Consider the following 19,941-nt stretch of genomic DNA (forward strand, 5'->3'; position numbering starts at 1 on the left):
TTATAATTTTTTGACAAATTTGCCCATTTTATAATTTTAACGGAAGATAAATTTTTCGCACTAAAAAAATGTGGAGCAGCACCGGATCGCCGAGGATCACCGGAGAATCGCCGTCGTCATCGGAAAACGAGGTTCGTAACGCATCGTAAGGACGAAATGGTGGCTGGCGCCTAGCCAAAAGGCCATGCCGTGGTTGTGGCGCCTAGCCAGGACGCCGCCACCGTGGTCACGGCGCCTGGTGGAGAAGCCTCGACCATAGTAGTGGCGCGTGGCCAGGACGCCGCAGCCACGGCCAAGGCGCCTGGCCAGGACGCCGCGACCATGGCGGCGGCGTCCTGACCAGGCGCCCCGGCCGTGGCTCCGGCGTCCTGGCCAGGCGCCAGTAGGGGAATATTTTTTTTTTTTTTTTTTTTTTATTTTTTAATTTAATCCCCTTTTTTTTTTTTTTGTTTGTTTTTGTTAATTTAATCTTAATGTAATTATATTTATACGTTATATGTTATTGTTACAGGATTATGGTGGAGACGGAAATGATTACAGTGGGATTTTTGTACATGATGGCCTGTTCGAAGATGCTCAACAAGCGATTGATTGGGCAAAACAGGTTGCAATTAGATCAGGCTTTTGTTTAGTAGTAGCAACTCATAAATCTCAACGGGATGGTAGAATGGATCGCATTTTGAGATGCGACCGTTATCGCAAAAGAGAAGAACGAGATTTCAGTAAAGCGATTCGGTTTGACTCAAAGCGGAAAGGTTGTGGGTGTCAGTTCCGAGTTAAGGTTCGACAACATCAAAGGCGTGACGGTTGGGAAGTGAAGGATTACGGCAAATGGGGATATCACAACCATGAGCTGATAGCATACAAAGTGGGGCATCGGCAGTTAAGCGGCCTAAGTCCAGCTGCGAAACTAGTTGTAAAAGAAATGAGTGATGCTCAAGTGAAGCCCGCTAAAATATTAGCGTCTGTGTTAGAGAAATTCCCCGAAGACCAGCCAAACCGAAGACACATCTACAACGTCAGACAGAAATTGAGGTTTGAACGGTCAGAGGGAAGGAACCCTATACAGCAGCTTCTGCACCAGGCACAAGCACGTGGTTACCTTTACTGGTTTGAATCTGACGAAGACACATCGGAGGTAACTCATTTGTTCCTTGTCCATCCTGATTGTGCTGATATGATTTCGTCTTGGCCATCTGTGATTTTGATCGATTCAACGTACAAGACAAACAAGTACAAGTGCCCACTGGTTGAGATGGTTGGGATGGCTCCAACGAACCAGAACTTTCTGATTGGTTATGCAGTCATGAAGGATGAGACGGCTGCGAGTTACCGTTGGGTGTTGGAAAAGTTGAGAAACTACATCGGCCCAAATGTACAGCCATCGGCCATCGTAAGTGATTGTGAGGGAGGTCTTTTTGCCCCGATAGCGGAGCTGTTTCCGGAGTCGAGCCATTTACTGTGCACATGGCACATCAACAACTGCGTGAAAGTCAAAGCCTACAACCTTTTCAACAAGAACTTAGATTCAGCAGAGAGATTGGTAAATGGTAAGTGTCGGAAGATCCTGCAAGCTACCACGGAGGCAGAGTACGATCGAGCCTTGGAAAACTTAAAGGATGCGTACAAGTGGTGCCCGCCAATCGTAGACTATGTGATGCATCAGTGGGTACCTCAGAGGGAAAAGTTTGTCAAATATTGGACGAACCAAGTTCTTCATTTTGGGAACACTACGACATGCAGAGTCGAGAGCGCTCATAGAGCTTTGAAGGACTGGATTGATTCTTCCACGGCTGCTCTGGATACACTGTTCGAGAGAATAAACAAGGCTATTGATACTCAGAGGAACGGCATCAAGAACTATCTCGAGGACTCCAGACGACGACATGGCATGTTGTATGGCCATTTCATATTTAAGATTCTCCACGGTCGTGTGTCACACCACTGTTTGGGGTTGATTCTGAGCGAGTATACCAGGATGAGGGAGTTGGGCGATGAAGTGGCTATTCGGTGCGGATGTGCTATATCAATGACTCATGGATTACCTTGTGCATGCACCATTCACCGCGTAATTACGCAAGACAGGGCGTCGTTACATGTCGATCAGGTTCATCCATTCTGGCGGACGCTCGTTATCGGAGAGCATGCTGTGACGCATACGGTTCACCGTGAACAGGAGGAGTTGGAGCAGTTTCAGATGATGTTTGACCAAGTGTCCTCCAGTCACCCTTCGATCATTCGTAGTGCTACACACATACTTCATGACATGTTCAATACATCGTGTTTGGATACCGAAGAACCGGAAGGGGTCGAGCGACCTAGGGGTCGACAACCACGGCGGAACAAGAGTGCGTTTGAGTACATTCGCGGTCGTGGCCGTGGCCGTGGCCGTGGTCGTACATCCTCATCAAGTGGCAGCCAATCATCGTCGTCGGTGAATATGCCCGGCACCGGTAAGACATTCGACTTCAATTTCTTTTGTTGACTGTTTGATTAGTTTACTGTTGACTTGTTTATTGTGTTTATTGATGTGTGTAACAGGGAGAATGGACATTGAACATTTTCCATATAAGGACAGGATCCCTAATATCATGATGCCATTCTTGGACGGGTGGAATGATGTCATTGCAGATGGTAACTGCGGATTTCGGGTTGTGGCGGATGTGTTTCAAATGGGTGAAGACAACTACGGTTTAGTGCGGCATTTGATGTACAGTGAAATCGCATCAAACCGAGATGTGTATGGCCATGTGTACGGCGAGGACTTGGATAGGTCTCTGCAGCGTATCCGGTGGGGAGGGGGACCTTGCGGTCAAAATCATTGGTTCGATGCGCCACTTGATCTCTTTGCCGTTGCAAACATCTACAAGTGTGCAGTCATGCATTTCGGCCTTGGTTTACATAGTCGAGCCTATTATCCATGTACAACGGTTCTGCCCTGGTGTTCGCGCGAGACCGTCACCAGACCGGTAAGGGACGTTGCTATTGGATTTCTTGGGCCGTCATACAGACATTTTATCCGATTAGACATGTCACCCGATTTTCCGGTCCCAAATATCATACCGAAGTGGTATGAAATTCGTAGAGCAAGCGTGGAGGGTTGGGATGCTTTGTACCATGCTCGCGTGCAACAGTGGAACAATTTAATTGCCATGTAGTTTTTGTTGATGTACACCTACCTTTTACTATGAGGCCTTGTATTGTCAATACTATGTCATTTCTATGTGTTCATTTTTAAAAGATAATGTTTCATTTTAAAAACTAACAACAATAATTTCAAATATTACAAACTAAAATGATAATATTGAATTTTAAAAACTAAGAACAATAATTTCAGATATTACAAACTAAAAAGATAATGTCTAATTTCAAATATCAGTAATCCCTCTGTGACGCCCACTGCCACTGCTCAAGGGTCCGTTCCAGATCGTCGATAACAGCTCTGCCTGATGCACTCGTCATGCAGTCCCTTTCCTCAAAAAGTCGGTGTCCCAACTGCATAATCTTGCCCATCCACTACACAAAACAAAAAACATGAAACGACGTATTATACATATATATATTAAAATAAGAGAACAACAAATAAAATATGAGACGTACCGCATAAGAGGCAGTGGCAGGTGGCACATCGTCATCATCTGCGTCGTCGATGTCTTTGATCAACCTCGGGTGCGAGTGCCGGATGTACCATTCCATGTAGTGCTGGTCACACATGGCAGTCACCCCACTTGGCGGCCGCTGCAGCTCCGCCGTCCATAGGCGGGCAACCATCGGAAACTGCTCCCACATGGATATCATGTTTGACGGCCATTGGACGACGTACTCCTTCGACGACGCAGATCGTACCGCCTTACTGGGCCATGCCGGTGGAGGTGGGACAACTTGGACAAATCCAAGCTGGCGAAGACAGCGCTGCGGCATGTACGCCTCTACGATCTCGCGATACTGAATCAGTCCAGTGTAGAGGGTCCTGGGTACCCTATTACTAGGGTTCTGGCCGAAAGGCATCCAGTTCACCTGCACATTATTTAAAATCAGTAACAGTCATAAAATAAAGCATCAGATTGTAAAAGTAGAAATAATTTAATCACTGTACCTCTAAGGGGGACATCCTGTCAAGCGATAACCGTATGGAGCGCAGGCGGTCAACGGACTTCTTCTCGACACGCGGACTCCACGCACAGGCACGTGGCTGGCCATCACCAATGGGAACCGGGTCGCGGTGTGGTCGAAACGCAGGAAAATACTCGTATATCAAGGTCTGTAACAACGTCAGACATCCAGTGATACCTGCTGCATCAGCCCGGCTCGAGAATCCTAACTGGCGATACAGATACGCCAGCGTAGCCGACCCCCAAGAAAACTGGCCTACTCTGTCGGGCTCACACGCGTCAACTATGTCGCGTGGCCTGAGCTTGTTCCCGCTCTTATCCGGAAACAAGGTACACCCGAGAAGAAGAAAAACATATGCAGCCAGCTGTGTGTCCTGCGTCCTACGTGCCGTAGGGTGCAAACATCGCTGCAAGACGGCTGCGATCTTAACGCCGCCGTGATCCCACACACCAAGTGCCGATGTGTACAGCGCAGCCCTATCCACCGCCAACAGCTCCGCTAGTAAATCTGCCTGATCCGCATCAGTGACGACAGATGCTCGGTTTCCCTCCACGGGAATCCCAAGGATGGCCTCGACGTCATGCAACATGATCGTCATCTCACCGAACGGAAGGTGGAACGAGTTCGTATCCGGCTGCCAACGCTCAACGAAAGCCGTGATCAGCGTCCAGTCAATCCTATCGTGCATGGTGGCAGGAAGGTGACTCACTCTAGTGGCCCTCAATCGCCCGACCATCTCGCTCTCCTCCGGCCAAGCATCAGCCCAGCTACACAAAAACCTACAAGTCTTTTCCCGGGTTTGGCATTTCAAAATGCCTGTATCCAAAGCCCTCTCCTGGTCCTCCCAAATACGGGTAGCGATGTGTCCTAAAAAGCTAGGAATCACACTCCCGTCTATAGGTCCCCCGGCCACCTCACCCCTCACCATCCAAGAATCATTAACGGCCCTCGACCGTTTTCTGCTACCCGCAGACACAGTGGACGCAGATGATGTTCCAGATCTACTAACAAACCTACCATCTCGACCCTTACGCACATCTACCCTATGCGTCTCATACGTATCATCAAGTCTCTGACTGAATGGACCGTAATCATCATATGGTCCACTCTGATCGTCGACATCCTCATCTGCATCATCCTCGTCCTCGACCTCCTCCTCCTCGACCTCCTCCTCCTCCTCCTCATCATCATCATCATCATCTTGATCGTCCGCAGAACAGTGCACCCGTTCTCTGCGGGCCGAGGCCGAAATACCACGGGATCTAACGTGTCTGGGCCCCGACCTCTCCATTGAGTAGATCGTACTCCTCACGACGTCAATACTCTTCCCCGCACCAGGTCTAAATTGCGATGCCTAACTCCAAGTAAATAACGAAACATAATAACGAAAACAAATTAAAAAAAGTCGAAAATAAACACAAAAGCAAATAAACAAGTCACGGAAATAAAATTATAAACATAAAAAATATAAAATTAAAACAAATAAAAAAACAAAATTTTTAAAAAAAAAGATAAAAAAAAAGGGAACATACAATTTAAAAAAAAGAAAAACAAATTTTTTTAAAAAAAAAAAAAAAAATCGAAAATAAAATTTAAAATTAAAAAAAAACAAAAAAAAAATTTAAAAAAAAAAAAGAACGAGGCGCCTAGGCAAGGCGCCCGTACGGTGGTGTCGGCGCCTAGCCCAGACGCTACTACCACGACAGTGGCGCCTAGCCTCTGCGCCGCCGCCGTGGTATTGGCGTCTGGGCTAGGCGCCGCCACCACCGTACGGGCGCCTTGCCTAGGCGCCTCCTCCGTGGTGGTGGCGTCTCGCCTTGGCGCCCCACCGTCGCCGGAGGTTTTTTTTTTAAAAAAAAATTACAAAAATTAAAAAAATTACCTTCTGGCCGGCATACCGCCTTCCGCCCACCGCCGGTGCCGCCACTTCCTTGCCGGGCCGCCTCGACATAGCTCTGGAAATAATTTAGAGAGAGAAAGTGGAAGTAGAGAGTAGAGAGAGAAATTGTGTGTTTTTAGTATGAGGGCAAAAGTGTCATTTCACTCTTATTTTGTGGGCTTTATGTAGGAATTTGCGGGCGATGTTTAACAGTTCACTTTATAAAATGTGGCGGGTCATGACTTTTATTCTCGTTGGACCTCTCTCAGTTATCCATTGAAGCGCACTGAACGTTCTCCGTTGAATCTTACTTGTATCCGCCATTGAAGCAGCTTCTGAGGTAAGTTGTTTGTTCTTGTTATCATCATATCAATTTCACAATCTAATTTATTTGTCAGTGCTTTAAGTGTAGGGTTCGAAAATCTCAACTATTGCTTCTAAATTCTAGGATAACCAAAAGAAAAGAAAATTATGAGCCTAATTTGATTATTGAATCCTAAAATTATGTGATTTTTCGAGATAATTGAATGAAATTTGGTTGCTAATGTATTTCAAAACCCTTTAATGTTAGGATTGAAGTATGAAATTAGACCTCTTTTCGCTGCCCTGCCTCAGGGACGGGCCTGCATTCTTTCTCCTCGCCTCTCGTCGCAGACATTGCTTCTCTATTGGAACCCGATGTTTGTCTTCGCTATCATCCTCGTCAATTTTGAACCCTAATTCCTCTGAAAATGCCGGACGTACTGGCGGAATTATGCCTTCTCCGATTGCCCAAATGCCGCAGAAAATCGATATAAATCCGCCCAAAGGAACCAGAGATTTTCCTCCTGAGGATATGCGGTTGCGAAGCTGGTTGTTTCAGAATTTCAGAGAGGTTTTCTTAGCTGAGATTTTGAATGTTTTTCGATGAATTTGTGGTTATTTGCTGAATTTTGTTCTAATTAATTTGCAATTGCAGGTGTCGCATTTGTTTGGTTTTGAAGAGGTTGATTTTCCGGTGCTGGAATCAGAGGCGTTGTTTATTAGGAAAGCTGGAGAAGAAATCAGGGACCAGGTATTTTGTCTAAATTCATCTTTATCATCATTTCACATTGTTTTGTTAATCAATTTTAAAATTCTTTTGCATTATATGATGGTGAAATCAAATAAACTGTATTTTTTTTTAAGTTCATTGCTTGAAATTGTATGTAGATTTTATTATGCTGAATTATGTGATGCTGAAGTGGACTGTATGATTTGTTTTCGACTTTTGGGTGATTTAATGACTTAGAGCAACTTTTATGGCAGTATTAGTGTCACAGGAAATTATTTAATTTTATTGTGATGGCATTAGAACCTACTAACCAGCCTAACACTTAGAGTATAAACTATAACACAATAGTATAAACACAATGCACACACGAATGTTGTGGTAGCACCCGTATCAACCATAGCAAACATTTCCTTGCCGTTCACAATGACCTTGCAATACATCAGGCCATCAACAGATTCTTTGTGTTCACCTTGGTAGCATTCAACAACTTTATGGTTTAATTCAAAGTTTTCATACAACTCAACCTCTGTCATTTTCATCTATTAAATTCTTTGGTTAAGATGGGAGCAAACCGGAGATCATCCTCCAATTGAAATATATTAACAAAGCTAGCAGGCACTATATAGCCTCAAACCGTGCCAAACAATGAAAGACGCAACAAACTCAATTGGAACAAACACTAACAATGCCAGTGCTGGAAGGAAGCCACCGAGCCTTCAACAGCCATAGGTCTGTCTAGGGCTTGGGGTCCGTCAGGAAAGTGAGGGGAAAAACGCTTTTTTTTTTTTTTGTTATTTCATGTCTACATTCCTTGTAGTTCTTTTAAGTTTTATCCGTTTAATTGGCATTCAAAATTGCCTCTTGCTCTATGAGTGTCAATCTCACTCCGCCCCATTTCTTTTGGAAAGCTAGAGAATTGATGCTTATGTTATCCTCTTCTATCTCCATCTTCTTCTAACCTCTGCTCGCATACGTTTCCTTTCATTGTTACTTGGTCGCTGCAATTTGTTCACGGAAGACTGACTGAAATCTGTGTTTTGCAGTTATATTGTTTTGAGGATCGAGGAAATCGCCGGGTTGCATTGAGGCCGGAACTTACTCCATCATTGGCAAGGCTAGTCTTACAGAAAGGGTACTTAACTTGCCATTTTTGAGCTTTTGGTCATGTTGTCATGGAATAGTCTTCAATTATTTTTATTGGTTTCTCCAATGCCTATTTCATTGTTCACTTTGGCTTGTGCTTAGAGCTGGTAATCAAATGAAAATTGTTTAATTATTTTGTTTATTATTATGATTTTTGTGTCCAGGTACACCAGCCACAATTTGATCCCCATGTTTTTTTCTGTCCAGAAAATCCGCATCCTTGCCATTGAAATGGTTTGCTATTGGACAATGTTGGCGTTATGAAAGAATGACTAGAGGTCGTCGCCGTGAACATTACCAGTGGAATATGGATATTATTGGTGTGCCTGAAGTTATGGTGTGTGCATCACTTCTGCAAATTCCTGCATTTTAGTAATATTTACTTAGTGATTTATTACTCCCTAATCGCGGATTAGTTGCACTAGTTTGACTGTCGCATGATTTTATAGAAAAAAAATCGACATATTTAGTGGAAAGTGTACGATTAATTTTTGAGAGGTGCGAGTGGGGATCCTATTATTTTATGTTTTCTTAGGAAAAAGTAAGTAAAGTGGTCCCAAAGGTGGTGAGTGAAATGATACAAGTAGAGCCTGCTTGAATTTTTCATTGGAGAGATTTAGTAAGTAAATTGTTCATTAATTAGTTGCACCATGCTTGAACGTATTCTTATTACATGTTAGATCTTGTAGAGACTTAGCAATTGATATGTTAGATCTTGTATTCTTCAACTTGTTTCATAAACTTATTGTTTAGATTTGTGACTAGCTTAGATTTGGATTAGTGAAAAATATTCACTAATTAAAATTACACACCCTAGCATAGATTACTTTATCTCTTTGACGGTACAAAATTTGCCAATGCACATTTGACTATCAATATCCTTAATATCTATAAGTAAAAATTATAAAAAGTTAATATTTTGAAATTATACATTAAGATAAACCCATCAACTTCTTACATACTAACATTTGTTAAGGTGGGGTTTGTGAATATCGCAAAAAATCATTTTGGGATGGAGATGAAATCTACATATTTGGAAAGTGCACATTGAGAGGACGTTAGTTTTAAAAGCGCGCTGAAGGCATTTTCATTTGTGTGCCATGGTGCATTTCCAATCCCAAAGCGCCTTAGCCTAGGTGCAAGGCACAATGCCTCTCTCATTTGTGGTGTAAGGTGGGTGGGTGATGTGGCAGATTTTTGTATACTTCAAAATTAAAAGTTATCATGTGACGTATTTATTACCTCTCAATGGTCAAAAACTCAAAACTAGTCTGCAAAGATTAGAGGAAAGAGAAAACAGCAATTCCTCAAAATCCTAAGTTCAGTTCAATTGTAACTTTCTTGGTGACTACCATCCTATTGATCAGATTTATGTAATCTTTTGTTTCTTGTTTCTTCTCTTTTCATCTTTCTTTTCTAACCTACTTTCTGCTTCATTCTTCTTTTCTCTTCGATCTGTCTTTTTTTCGTCTCGATCTGTCTTTTGCTTCTTCTCTATTCTTTTTTAAGATCTATTTGATTTGGAAGCTTCACCATTAAGTCAATTATAGAGTACTTTTGCCTCCTCCCCCCCTCCCCTCTCTTTATTGTCTCTTTCAATCACTCTCATCGAGTTATGTGCCCCACTTTCTCTAAAACAGCGAGTCAACTGCTAAAAAGTCATGTGAACCCCTCCCTAGCTCCCCCTCTTCTCTATCTTTTATGAGGACCTTCATTTCATTGTAATTAATATTTTATCCCCCTCTCTAGTTGGTTTTTTATGAAAAAGTATACCAAGAAAAAAGGTGTGCCTCTTCTTTGAAAGGTGCTTGCCTTCACCGTGCGCCTAAGCTCTAGGGAGTAGGGACCCTTTGCACCTCAGTGTGCCTCACACCTTTGAAAATTAAGATTATGATAAATCTAAGAAGCTCTTACTTGATAATATTTCTTTGTTATACATTAGTGTTGATATACAGTTTAAGTTTAGTTAGACCAATACATCATAAAGATAAATATTCAGACCTGCCAGACCACGTTAATATAATCAGACCAAAATACTTTATTTCAGAAAAGAACAGGTTCTTAAGCCCTCTGAGGTTTTATGTGCCATGTAGAATTAGAACTGTGCTTGCTTTTGTTCCTTTTGTTTAATATTTGTTTGATTTCCTTATACTGTCTACATATCCTTAAGTTACCATACTGTTTTGATCATGATATATTAATGTGTATGTGTGTGTTAGCGGACCATTTGCTATGATCTTGTAAAGTTCAAACTGGGCCATCATATATCATCAATAAAATTCTAGAATATGGCACCTTTAATGCCATCTATCCTAAGCTGGTAGATGTCCTATCTTAAAATACCTGCAGAATACCCTCAATAATCTATCTATGTAATTTTTATTATTTACTGCTATTTGTTTGGTTTGATACATAAATCTCATTGTGCTCATGATATTTGTACTGGTAAAAGGCCTAAATAAGTCTAACCCTGGCAATCTGATGATAATTTTATTAAACATCTCATTTTTTCTAGAATAATCTATTTATTTCAAAAGTTGTTTCAATTCAATTGGTTCATGCTATGTCTCCGGCAAGTTCCATCGTCAAAACCATGTCTTTTTTCTGATCTTATCTTTGGCTATGACGTATGTATTTGGTTGAATCTTGCTTCCTCTCGCTGAATTTTAAAATATAATTTCATGCAATAGGCTGAGGCGGAGCTTATTTCTGCTATAGTCACCTTCTTCAAGAGACTAGGGATAACAGAGGCAGATGTTGGATTCAAGGTTTCGAGCAGGAAGGTATGAACTGCTTTCCATGAGGTATTCATTCACTTAGAACCTCGATCCTTTTGACCTCCTCTACTTCTTAAAAAAATAAATATATGCTGACATGTTTGATCAGGCTTGATTTTATTTTCCTGTATAAAATATTAAAAGGTTTAATGTTTTACATTTTTATACAGCAAACATCATGTTTGTTTAATTAATAAATTTGTGATGTTACCCGGTCATTATGTTGAGTATGTCAATATTTAGGGGGAAACATAATACTTCCTCCAGTATTTTTTTTATTTTTTTTTATTTTTAAGCGTTATACTTTCCTTTTGCGGCCATTTTGTTATTATTATTTTTTTTATTTTAAGTGTTACAAGTTGTACAATTCCTTTTTTTTGGCAACCTACTTCATTTAATTTTAATTCTCATCCCACTCATGATCCCTACTCAAACCCACTATTACTTTTTTGTTATTTTTTTCCCTCTTACATCCCTCACTTTTCAATAAAAATATTTAACAGTTAAACCCACTTTATTTTCTTATAATTTTTTAATACCCCAACAACCCCACTTACATCTTATTGTATTCAAGTATTGGCTAAAAGGGCCCTTTTAACTCAGTGGTAGAATAACGCCATGGTAAGGTGTTAGTCATCGGTTCAAATCCAATAAGGGGCTTTTTAGGTTTCTCATAAAACTACCGTCTATTTGAGCGGGGATAGAAGTATTGTTAATTGGTATTATGAAAGTACAAAGCAAGCAACTTTCTAGTATAATAAGCTAAACTTATTAGTAGTAGTTATAAAGTTGAACTAATTAATATACCTAAAACTATGTGCCGATCAAAGTATAACTCTTAAAAAAAAAAAAAACTGAGGGAGTAGCAAGAAGTGGAGGCTATGGTTGTGAGAATTCTATTCAGATATTTCAAGTGAAACTGATGATTGGGGTTTAAAGGATTTGGCACCCAAATAGGTTTATTTCTTCAAATATGTATATTTAGTTTTTGCAAAATGGGAAATTTGAAATCTTTCTTTTATTAGGTGATGGAATTTTGTGAAACAGGTTATCTAAAGTTATAAGGTTCTTACAGTTGCAGTTTAGGATTGTTGCAATATAAAAGTTATTACATCATCTTCAAAGTATGTATGTTAACTAGTAGTTGTTTATTATACTTTTTCAAAGTAAGTATGTTGAGGCTATTCCTTTTATTCAGGTTTTGCAGGAAGTTTTGAGGTGCTACAATTTACCTGAAGAATTATTTGGAAGAGTTTGTATTGTTATTGACAAGGTCAGTTAAAGAATTATTTCTTAGCATGGCTATTTTGCGAGTGGATTGCTTTATTTTAAGACTTGGATCTGAGTGGTTATCATTTTTCCTTTCATCTCTCACCTGCCTTTCTTTGGACCAACGTTTTCTTGATGAGCTTCTCGCTAACCAACAAAAGTAAAAGCTAAATAGTTTTCCTAATTATGTAACATTGCAAGTTGAGGTCGATCACACGTATGGTTCAATTAAACAATTCGTTGGAATCTATCATAATTAGTCGAATCAAATAAGGAGTTGAGTAAATTATGCTAATAAAATAAATCTATGAATATAAGTTCTAGAAATAAGTATCCCCATATATAAATCAATGCGATTCATAATTAACCCCTAAATTCAACGAGATTGATGTGCCCTATACTAGTAACAGTAATTTATTTTGATTAATTAATTGATTCTTATAAGATGCAATCATGCCTGCTTTTGTAGTCATGCTGATTAAAGACTTTGCATTCTGTATTTTAATTCTTATCAACTTCTTTCAGCTACTTTTGTAATGATGCTCCCTACTTTTAGTTCTCAAGTCAATCAAGAACCATATTTTTGCTCATCAAACACTTTTTTTAGTCGAAGTATTATAATAATCAACTTTAGTGAAGAAATATAACAAACAAATTGCATTAGAGATTTGGGACTAATTCATGACATCAATCTATATTAGGGTTCAACCTCACTCCAAACAAGATACCATTATCAAATAAACAAAAAAATACAATAATTAAAGATATCATAGAAATAAAACAAGAGAATTAAGAAGAAAATAGATACTTGAATTAATGAAGTGAGAGGCTAGTTGAACATTGAAGATCTATTACTCTATTAGTTTATCTCTCATTTATAAACTTAAAGTAATTTTAATGATACTAATGTTGGGTTTCGAGGCTTTATGTTGCTACAAACAAAGAGCGAATCAAATTGGTCGTTAAAGTAAGTCACATGACCCTTTAGGTTGTTGCTTAGGCAAGCTCACACGACATTAGGTAAACATAGATATGCTCACACAAGCACTTGTGGATGTGTATTGGAGTAAAGAAATGTACACTGTAATAGTTTTTCGGATTTAAAACCTTAATTAGCCCATAGCTTCTTTAACAACTACGATTAGACCTTGAAGCTCCTTGAACTCCGTCTTTAGATCGTCAACATACCCCTTCGTCGCTCACTTTCGGGTGAGGTCACCATTAAAACAAAAGAGAGAGAAAATCGAACCTTAGAGGTATTGATGACTATGATGATGGTGATAGATGAGCAAAAAGAAAAGGAAAAAAAAAAAAAAAGATCAACAAAATATTGTAGATAAATATGCTTTCCAGTTTTCGCAAAACAAACCCTTTCTTCCGTGAGGTATCCGTCGATCTTTGGAGAATTTGGGATCAAACACCAAAAAATTCACAAAATAATTTTTCAATTTTGTAAATTGGTGCTGCAATTTGAAATTGGAATAAAATTTCTTTGGTGAATAGCAGAGATTTTCGATGAAGAACTGTGCTAGGGTTGTTCATTAATTTGGGGAAAATGAAGAGCGAGAAGATGGGATGCAGATTAGATATTTCTGTAACCTCCATCTTGAGTGGAAAATTCTAAAGGCGTGATTATTGTATGAGGGGATAATTAATAATGGTAGGTGGGATTAGTTGTAATAGGAGCAATTTATAAAAAGGCTCATGGCGCAATAAGGCAATAAAGGTCCTGTTATGTCTAGGCGCACCTTGGGTGCACCTCTTTGAAGTGAGGCTCACAATATAAAACAATTAAAAAAATCTGCCTATGTGCGCCTCTTTGAATGCACCTCGCCTAGAGCAAAAAAGGCGCTCTACTCTAATTGCCTAGCGCCTCTAACACTTAGGCGTGCCTTTTGTATACACCGAATAGGAGTAAATTAAAAATTTAATTTGAAGTTATAAGGATAGTTAGGAAAGTAAGGGTAGTTTTGGTATTTTGGTGGGGAAAACATACTAAAATTAGTAACGCTGCAACTAAAAAAAACTTCTATTTTAGGGAAGTGCAACTGAAAGAGAACGGAGGAAATATTCTTTTCTAAGTTTATTTCCTTGTAACAATGTTAGAGGAGTTATTACATATAATCATGTACTAACAAATAATTTATGCATAAATTTCCAAAATTAAATTATAATAACCAGTAAGATCATTTGCAACACCTTTTACATACACTCCGGTGCACATAGAGGTAGGTGCACCCAAGTGTAGTTTTTTGTTCATTTGATATTTTTTTGCTCATTTTTAGAATTTAACATGAACAAAATTTTTTTTCTTAAAATGAGCAAAAAATACCTTTAGGTGCACTTTGCACCCGGGTGTTTATAAATTTATTGACATCACTTGAAAGTAGTTTTTTTTTTCAATCAATGATGTACGTGTTTTATTGTACTCCCTCTGTTTTTTTTTTTTTTTTCAAATGCTACACTTGCCTTGTTCGGTCGTTATTTTTTTAAATGACTCACTTCCTCTTTTGGAAATCTCTTACATTTTAATAATATAACGTTACCCACCAATGGTCCCCACTATCTCTTACTTTATCATTTCTCACTCCTTCAATGGTCCTCAACTCCTCACTCCTTACATCCCTTTACTTATCAATAAAATAATAATTCCACTATCTTTTCTTACAATTTTTTTAATTTTTTATTATCTTTTCTTCCCTTTATTGTAATATTTTTTTATAAAAAAAGGAAGGAGTATTGTTTTTTGTTCCAACAAATTTCATGATTTGTGAAGATTACTTTTAAATGATATCAATGTTGCTCTGCCTATTGCCTAATAAGGGATCCTGTCTTGTGGCGTATGTAAGAATATTAGGAATTTAACTTATTTGATTTTCCAAATTATGAGTTTTCATGCTTAAGTTCCTTCTTTGTAAATTTTGACTAACAGCTTGAAAAGATCCCTCTTGATGAGATAAAGAAAGAGTTGAAGTCTATTGGAATGTCTGATGAAGCAATCGAGGAACTGCTGGAGGTCCTTTCTATCAAGTCTTTAACGAAGTTGGAAGGTTAGCCACCTGTATGACTATATATGTAAAGGTTTTGTCTCCTTTTTAGGGCTATTAAAAGTATTGATTCAATGTTTAAGCTGTACTCCTTAGAATATTAGTCAGATACTCATACCTTGAATTATGCTTCATTGGTCCTGCAAAAGTCTTTACATTACTCAGAGCATGATTATTTGATCCATGCAAATAGGTACTGTAAAAATAAATGTCCTAGAAATATCCCAAAATAGATTTACAATATGTAAAGAAAATGTGCTCAACCAATTGCAATGAAATCCTGAAACTACCGAATCATGTATATTGATTTTGAAATTTTACTTGATGCCATACTTACACGGTGTGTATTACTATCTCCATTTTCATGAGTAGTTACAATCACAACAGAAACTAAGGTGAACTCTAAAGGGGACCACTCATGTGGGTACTTTTGCTTTTAGGAAGAAAGGGATAGAGAGTATGATAATTATTAAATATAAGTGGGTTACAAAAATTGGTATGGAAGATGATAAAATATGAATAAAACGTTGACATAAATGGAATGTAGTAAAAGTGAGTAAAATCCCCTCAAAAAGGGAAAAAAAAAGTGAGCAGAACTTAGAAATACATATGAAAACAGAAAGTGAGTAGAACTTATGAAGACAGAGGTAGTATAATTTTGAGCTTTGTAAAAGATATAAGATAAAACCTTGAGGAGAGGAAATTAAAAGAAGAAAAGAAAGGAAATTTGCAGTGCTCGTAAACTCAAAATTTATAGTTAGGTATTAGTTGGTTGAAAATGGGTTGTTCCGGTTCAGGTCAAGTCAGGTCAGGTCATTTTCGAATAAGGAGGTTGTCCAGTTGTGTTGGGTCAATTTTGAGTCAGCTTATTATAGGACATCTAATGATTTCAGTCATGTTTATCTTTAGGTCAATTTGGATCATCCAATTTTTGATGCAGGTTGGGTGATTAAGTTGGATCATTTGGATTCCCAGGAGGAAGCCTTAGCCATCATATGGGTTTGGCTACCTGGAATGTCAACTTCCATGGATTAGATATTTAACATTTCTGAATCCTGATAAATTTTTATGGATATATCGTGGCTATATTGTAGGATGATTTTATATATGCCTTTGTGACACTGCTCATGATAAATGCAGAGAAACTTGGAACTTCTGGTCAAGTTGTTTGTGAACTTAAACAACTTTTTGCTCTTGCTGAGAAATTTGGTTATTCTAAATGGATCCAGTTTGATGCATCCATTGTCCGGGGTCTGGCCTATTATACTGGCATTGTATTTGAGGTATGTGCTGTATTTGGTTCTTATTGGCTCTATAATTTTAATAAACATTATCTTTGTTTCCATTTATGTACAACTTGTAATTATTTAGTGTCTTGCTTTCTTTAGATAGTGCCGCCTTGTTGCCATATCGTTGCCCATTTGCTACATATATATGCTCCAATATCATTTGGTCAATTTTATTTCTTTGGACAATTGAATGAATTTGTGAACCTTTCAAGTTCTGTGGCTTTGCCTTTAGTTACCCATAATAGTTGATGTAAAAATTCTTCCCTCTGTATGCAATTACTTCACTTGTCTCGAAATGTACAATTGATTGTTTTTTTCTTTATTTGGATGTAATTTGAGGATTGTGACTGGCCTATTCCATCAGATTTCGAGTTTAATAAGTAAGAGCATGTACAATATACTAATGCAAAGCTGTTGGCTAAGGCAGTAAGGCCTCAATCTTGTATCAAAGTAAGGGCATATTTTCTGCACGAATGTGCTGTAGGTAGGAACTAGTAGCAGTAAATTCTACTGCTGGGCAACTACTGTAGGGTCATAGCTTGTTGATTTGACTCTTCTTAAGGATTATACCGGTGGAAAAGGGTGCATAAATTTGGCTTCTGTGCTTTATGGTAAAATTACACAAAATATGGGCAAATTCTGGCCAAAATTAAGCTATTTAAGACTGTAAATGACTTGTTTGGATAAAGTCATCAATACATAGAATATCTTAAGTCTAAATTAGAATTGAGGTGCATAGTAGAACTAAAATGCTCATTTATAATGAGATATGCAGTAATACAGGTCTGGTATATGCCTAGTTCAACTAATCAGCACATTAAGGTGATCATGAACTTAACAAATGGCATTTAAACAGTGTAATTCCCGTGGAAGTTGGTTCAGGTGATTTGTTGAGGGATTAATGAGTTATTGATTTCTTGTTGGTAAGTAATGTAAGCAACAGTGGGTTGCAGTTTTCTTGTGCACATGCCACCTATGACCCTAGTCACCCAACTGATGTTTTTCTTCTTTTAATCCAATTGTATCCGTTTTTTTCCAGGGTTGTGACTGGGTATCCTTGACAATGGCACTCTGTCATTAAAAATTATTTTGTGTTGCTTGTTCCTTATCTTGCTTGGATGTCTCAAGTTAAGTAGTATTATTATTTCATCTGCAGTGGAGTTCCTTGAAAAAAACTTTTATTTTTTCTATCATTCAGGGCTTTGATAGAAAGGGAAAGTTACGAGCCATATGTGGTGGAGGACGTTATGATAGACTGCTATCTACATTCGGAGGTGATGATGTTCCAGCCTGCGGTTTTGGGTTCGGTGATGCAGTCATTATGGAAGTAAGCATTTTCCTTGTGTTTTTGTTGATTTGATAATTTATTTACAGACATTAATAGAGTTCATATAAAGTAGCTGTATACTAGCTGCAGTCCAATATCTGGTATTGCTTGTTTGGCTGTTTATATTTGCAAATTAAATTAAGGGAAACTTTTTTTTTTTTGTGACTCATAAATTAAGGGAAACTTTACTAACAAGGTTTTCCAAACTTTCCTAGCCTAACTCCCACTTACTTGACTCAAAACCCCAGCCTGTACCTGAATTCCTGAAATCGTCCCAACTTTGGCAAATCAAAATTTGACCCAACCATATCAGAAAAATGAAAAGTAATTACTAAATAATGATTGATTATCACATTAACCCACACTGACCAACAACCGAACCAATTGAGTGATTCATCACCCAGATATGGCAATGAATTGACCCGAAATTAGAACAACCCATTTTCACCTCTATACATGTTGATCTGGGTGTTGAATGGGAAGATAGAATTGAGAGTATATACTTTCAGTTTTCTCCCTTACTTTTTTTACTAATAATTTTACTTGTTTTTAAACCATGCATAGTAAGAATTTTGGTGAAAACGACCATATTTTCCACCTTCAGCAAGGGTCTGCAAAATTTGATTGCAGTTACTTGTGGTTAATCGCATTTCACTCTTTCTTCCTGGCACCAAAATGTAATGTTAAGGTTTTTTAATTACCGTGTTTTTGCTTATATCAACTTCTAATCCTAAAACAGGTTAACCTGTTTACATCTTAAGCCCTTAGCCCATATTATGGTTACTATCTCCCAGCATTAACTATTTTCACAATTTTACTGCCTTCATGTTGTGCCCTGGTTATTTTGTTCAGCTGCTTAAGGAGAAAAGCCTTCTTCCAGAACTTGGCCTCGAGGTCAACAACATAATATGCTCACTTGATCCTGAACTTCAAGGTGCGGCAGCATTAGTTGCTTCCACTCTTAGAGGAAAAGGTCAGAGTGTTGATTTAGTGTTGGAGAGCAAGCCAATGAAGTGGTAAGCAATTACTTTGATTTGTTTAATGGCTGTCATTTTTATTCTTCATAATGAATCAGATATTGATATTTGAAGGTTTGGAAAGTGTTTCAAATTCTTAAGTTGCTGAGTGTTGATGTCCTACTACATTTTTCAGGGTATTTAAACGAGCTGCACGAATAAATGCTCAGCGCTTAATATTGATCGGAAAATCTGAGTGGGAAAGAAGTACAGTAGCTGTAAAAATACTCTCAACAGGCGAACAATATGAAGTCAAACTTGATGAGTTAGATTGACACGAATAAGTTCCCTTGTATGAACAGCAGGATAAGGGATTGGTCGAAAGAAGGTGAGGGAGAGGGAGGGATCCATTTTTCCTCTCTTTAATAAACACTCTTTTTTCAAAACTGGAATTCGAAAGGAAAATGAACTCGACCTCTCTACCTTTCTCTTCCTTCCCCTTCCTCCTATATCCCTCCCTTTTCTTTCCTCTTATTTTGCTATCCAAATAATTTTCTAGCTTTAGGCTATTATTATAATTTTTTCTCATTATTTTGCAAACAGCAGTACCATAATATTATGTATAAATATGTGTTTTGTTAGCCAACCATCTTATTTGATACTTTCACTGTTATCATTTCAGGCTGCTGTTTAGATTTTTTCATTGCATAATTATAAGTTTTATTTCTTTGTAGTGTGTTTGGATTGGGGAGAATGAGGGGGTGGGGTGGAGGAGGTGACAAGAGAAGAGAAACTGAGGCATTTTCCATTGTTAAGTGTGGGAGTGAGAGAAATGGATGGAAGGAGAATGGAAGGAGATTTTTCGTTAATTATTGAAGAGAAATCTCCTCAAAATTGATACCCTGCAAGTTTCTCTTCTTGAGATACTTGACATGTATTTTAAAGGGTTAAATTTGTCTTTTCATCCAAGAAAATTGGGATAAAATTGTATCTCATATTTTCTCTTTCCCCTTTCTCTTTCACGATTCCTCAGTTTCTCCCTCTCTGTCGTTAAAATTTACTTGAAATCTCTATTGAAGCAACATGTGAGCTTTATCTACACCATTGA

General features: G+C 38.4%; 3 protein-coding genes across 3 annotated transcripts; 2 read left to right on the forward strand and 1 right to left on the reverse strand.

Moving 5' to 3' along the window:
* Positions 1-2,160: 2,160 nt before the first annotated feature.
* Positions 2,161-3,262, forward strand: LOC110694484. Its single transcript, XM_021871658.1, has 2 exons — positions 2,161-2,453; positions 2,542-3,262. The coding sequence occupies exons 1-2, from the start codon at positions 2,198-2,200 to the stop codon at positions 3,156-3,158; spliced, it is 873 nt and encodes a 290-aa protein (XP_021727350.1). The 5' UTR covers positions 2,161-2,197; the 3' UTR covers positions 3,159-3,262.
* A 106-nt stretch (positions 3,263-3,368) lies between these two features.
* On the reverse strand, positions 3,369-4,250 carry LOC110694573. Its single transcript, XM_021871744.1, has 3 exons — positions 4,097-4,250; positions 3,601-4,017; positions 3,369-3,516 (listed from the first exon to the last, which is right to left on the reverse strand). The coding sequence occupies exons 1-3, from the start codon at positions 4,109-4,111 to the stop codon at positions 3,376-3,378; spliced, it is 573 nt and encodes a 190-aa protein (XP_021727436.1). The 5' UTR covers positions 4,112-4,250; the 3' UTR covers positions 3,369-3,375.
* Positions 4,251-6,210: 1,960 nt separating this feature from the next.
* LOC110694485 (histidine--tRNA ligase, chloroplastic/mitochondrial-like) lies at positions 6,211-19,500 on the forward strand. Its single transcript, XM_021871659.1, has 12 exons — positions 6,211-6,332; positions 6,564-6,866; positions 6,951-7,046; positions 8,069-8,157; positions 8,376-8,505; positions 10,859-10,951; positions 12,144-12,218; positions 15,147-15,264; positions 16,402-16,544; positions 17,749-17,877; positions 18,730-18,893; positions 19,030-19,500. The coding sequence occupies exons 2-12, from the start codon at positions 6,573-6,575 to the stop codon at positions 19,166-19,168; spliced, it is 1,470 nt and encodes a 489-aa protein (XP_021727351.1). The 5' UTR covers positions 6,211-6,332; positions 6,564-6,572; the 3' UTR covers positions 19,169-19,500.
* Positions 19,501-19,941: the final 441 nt, after the last annotated feature.

Source organism: Chenopodium quinoa, unplaced genomic scaffold, assembly GCF_001683475.1.
Source record: "Chenopodium quinoa cultivar QQ74 unplaced genomic scaffold, ASM168347v1, whole genome shotgun sequence".
Lineage (NCBI taxonomy): Eukaryota > Viridiplantae > Streptophyta > Magnoliopsida > Caryophyllales > Amaranthaceae > Chenopodium > Chenopodium quinoa.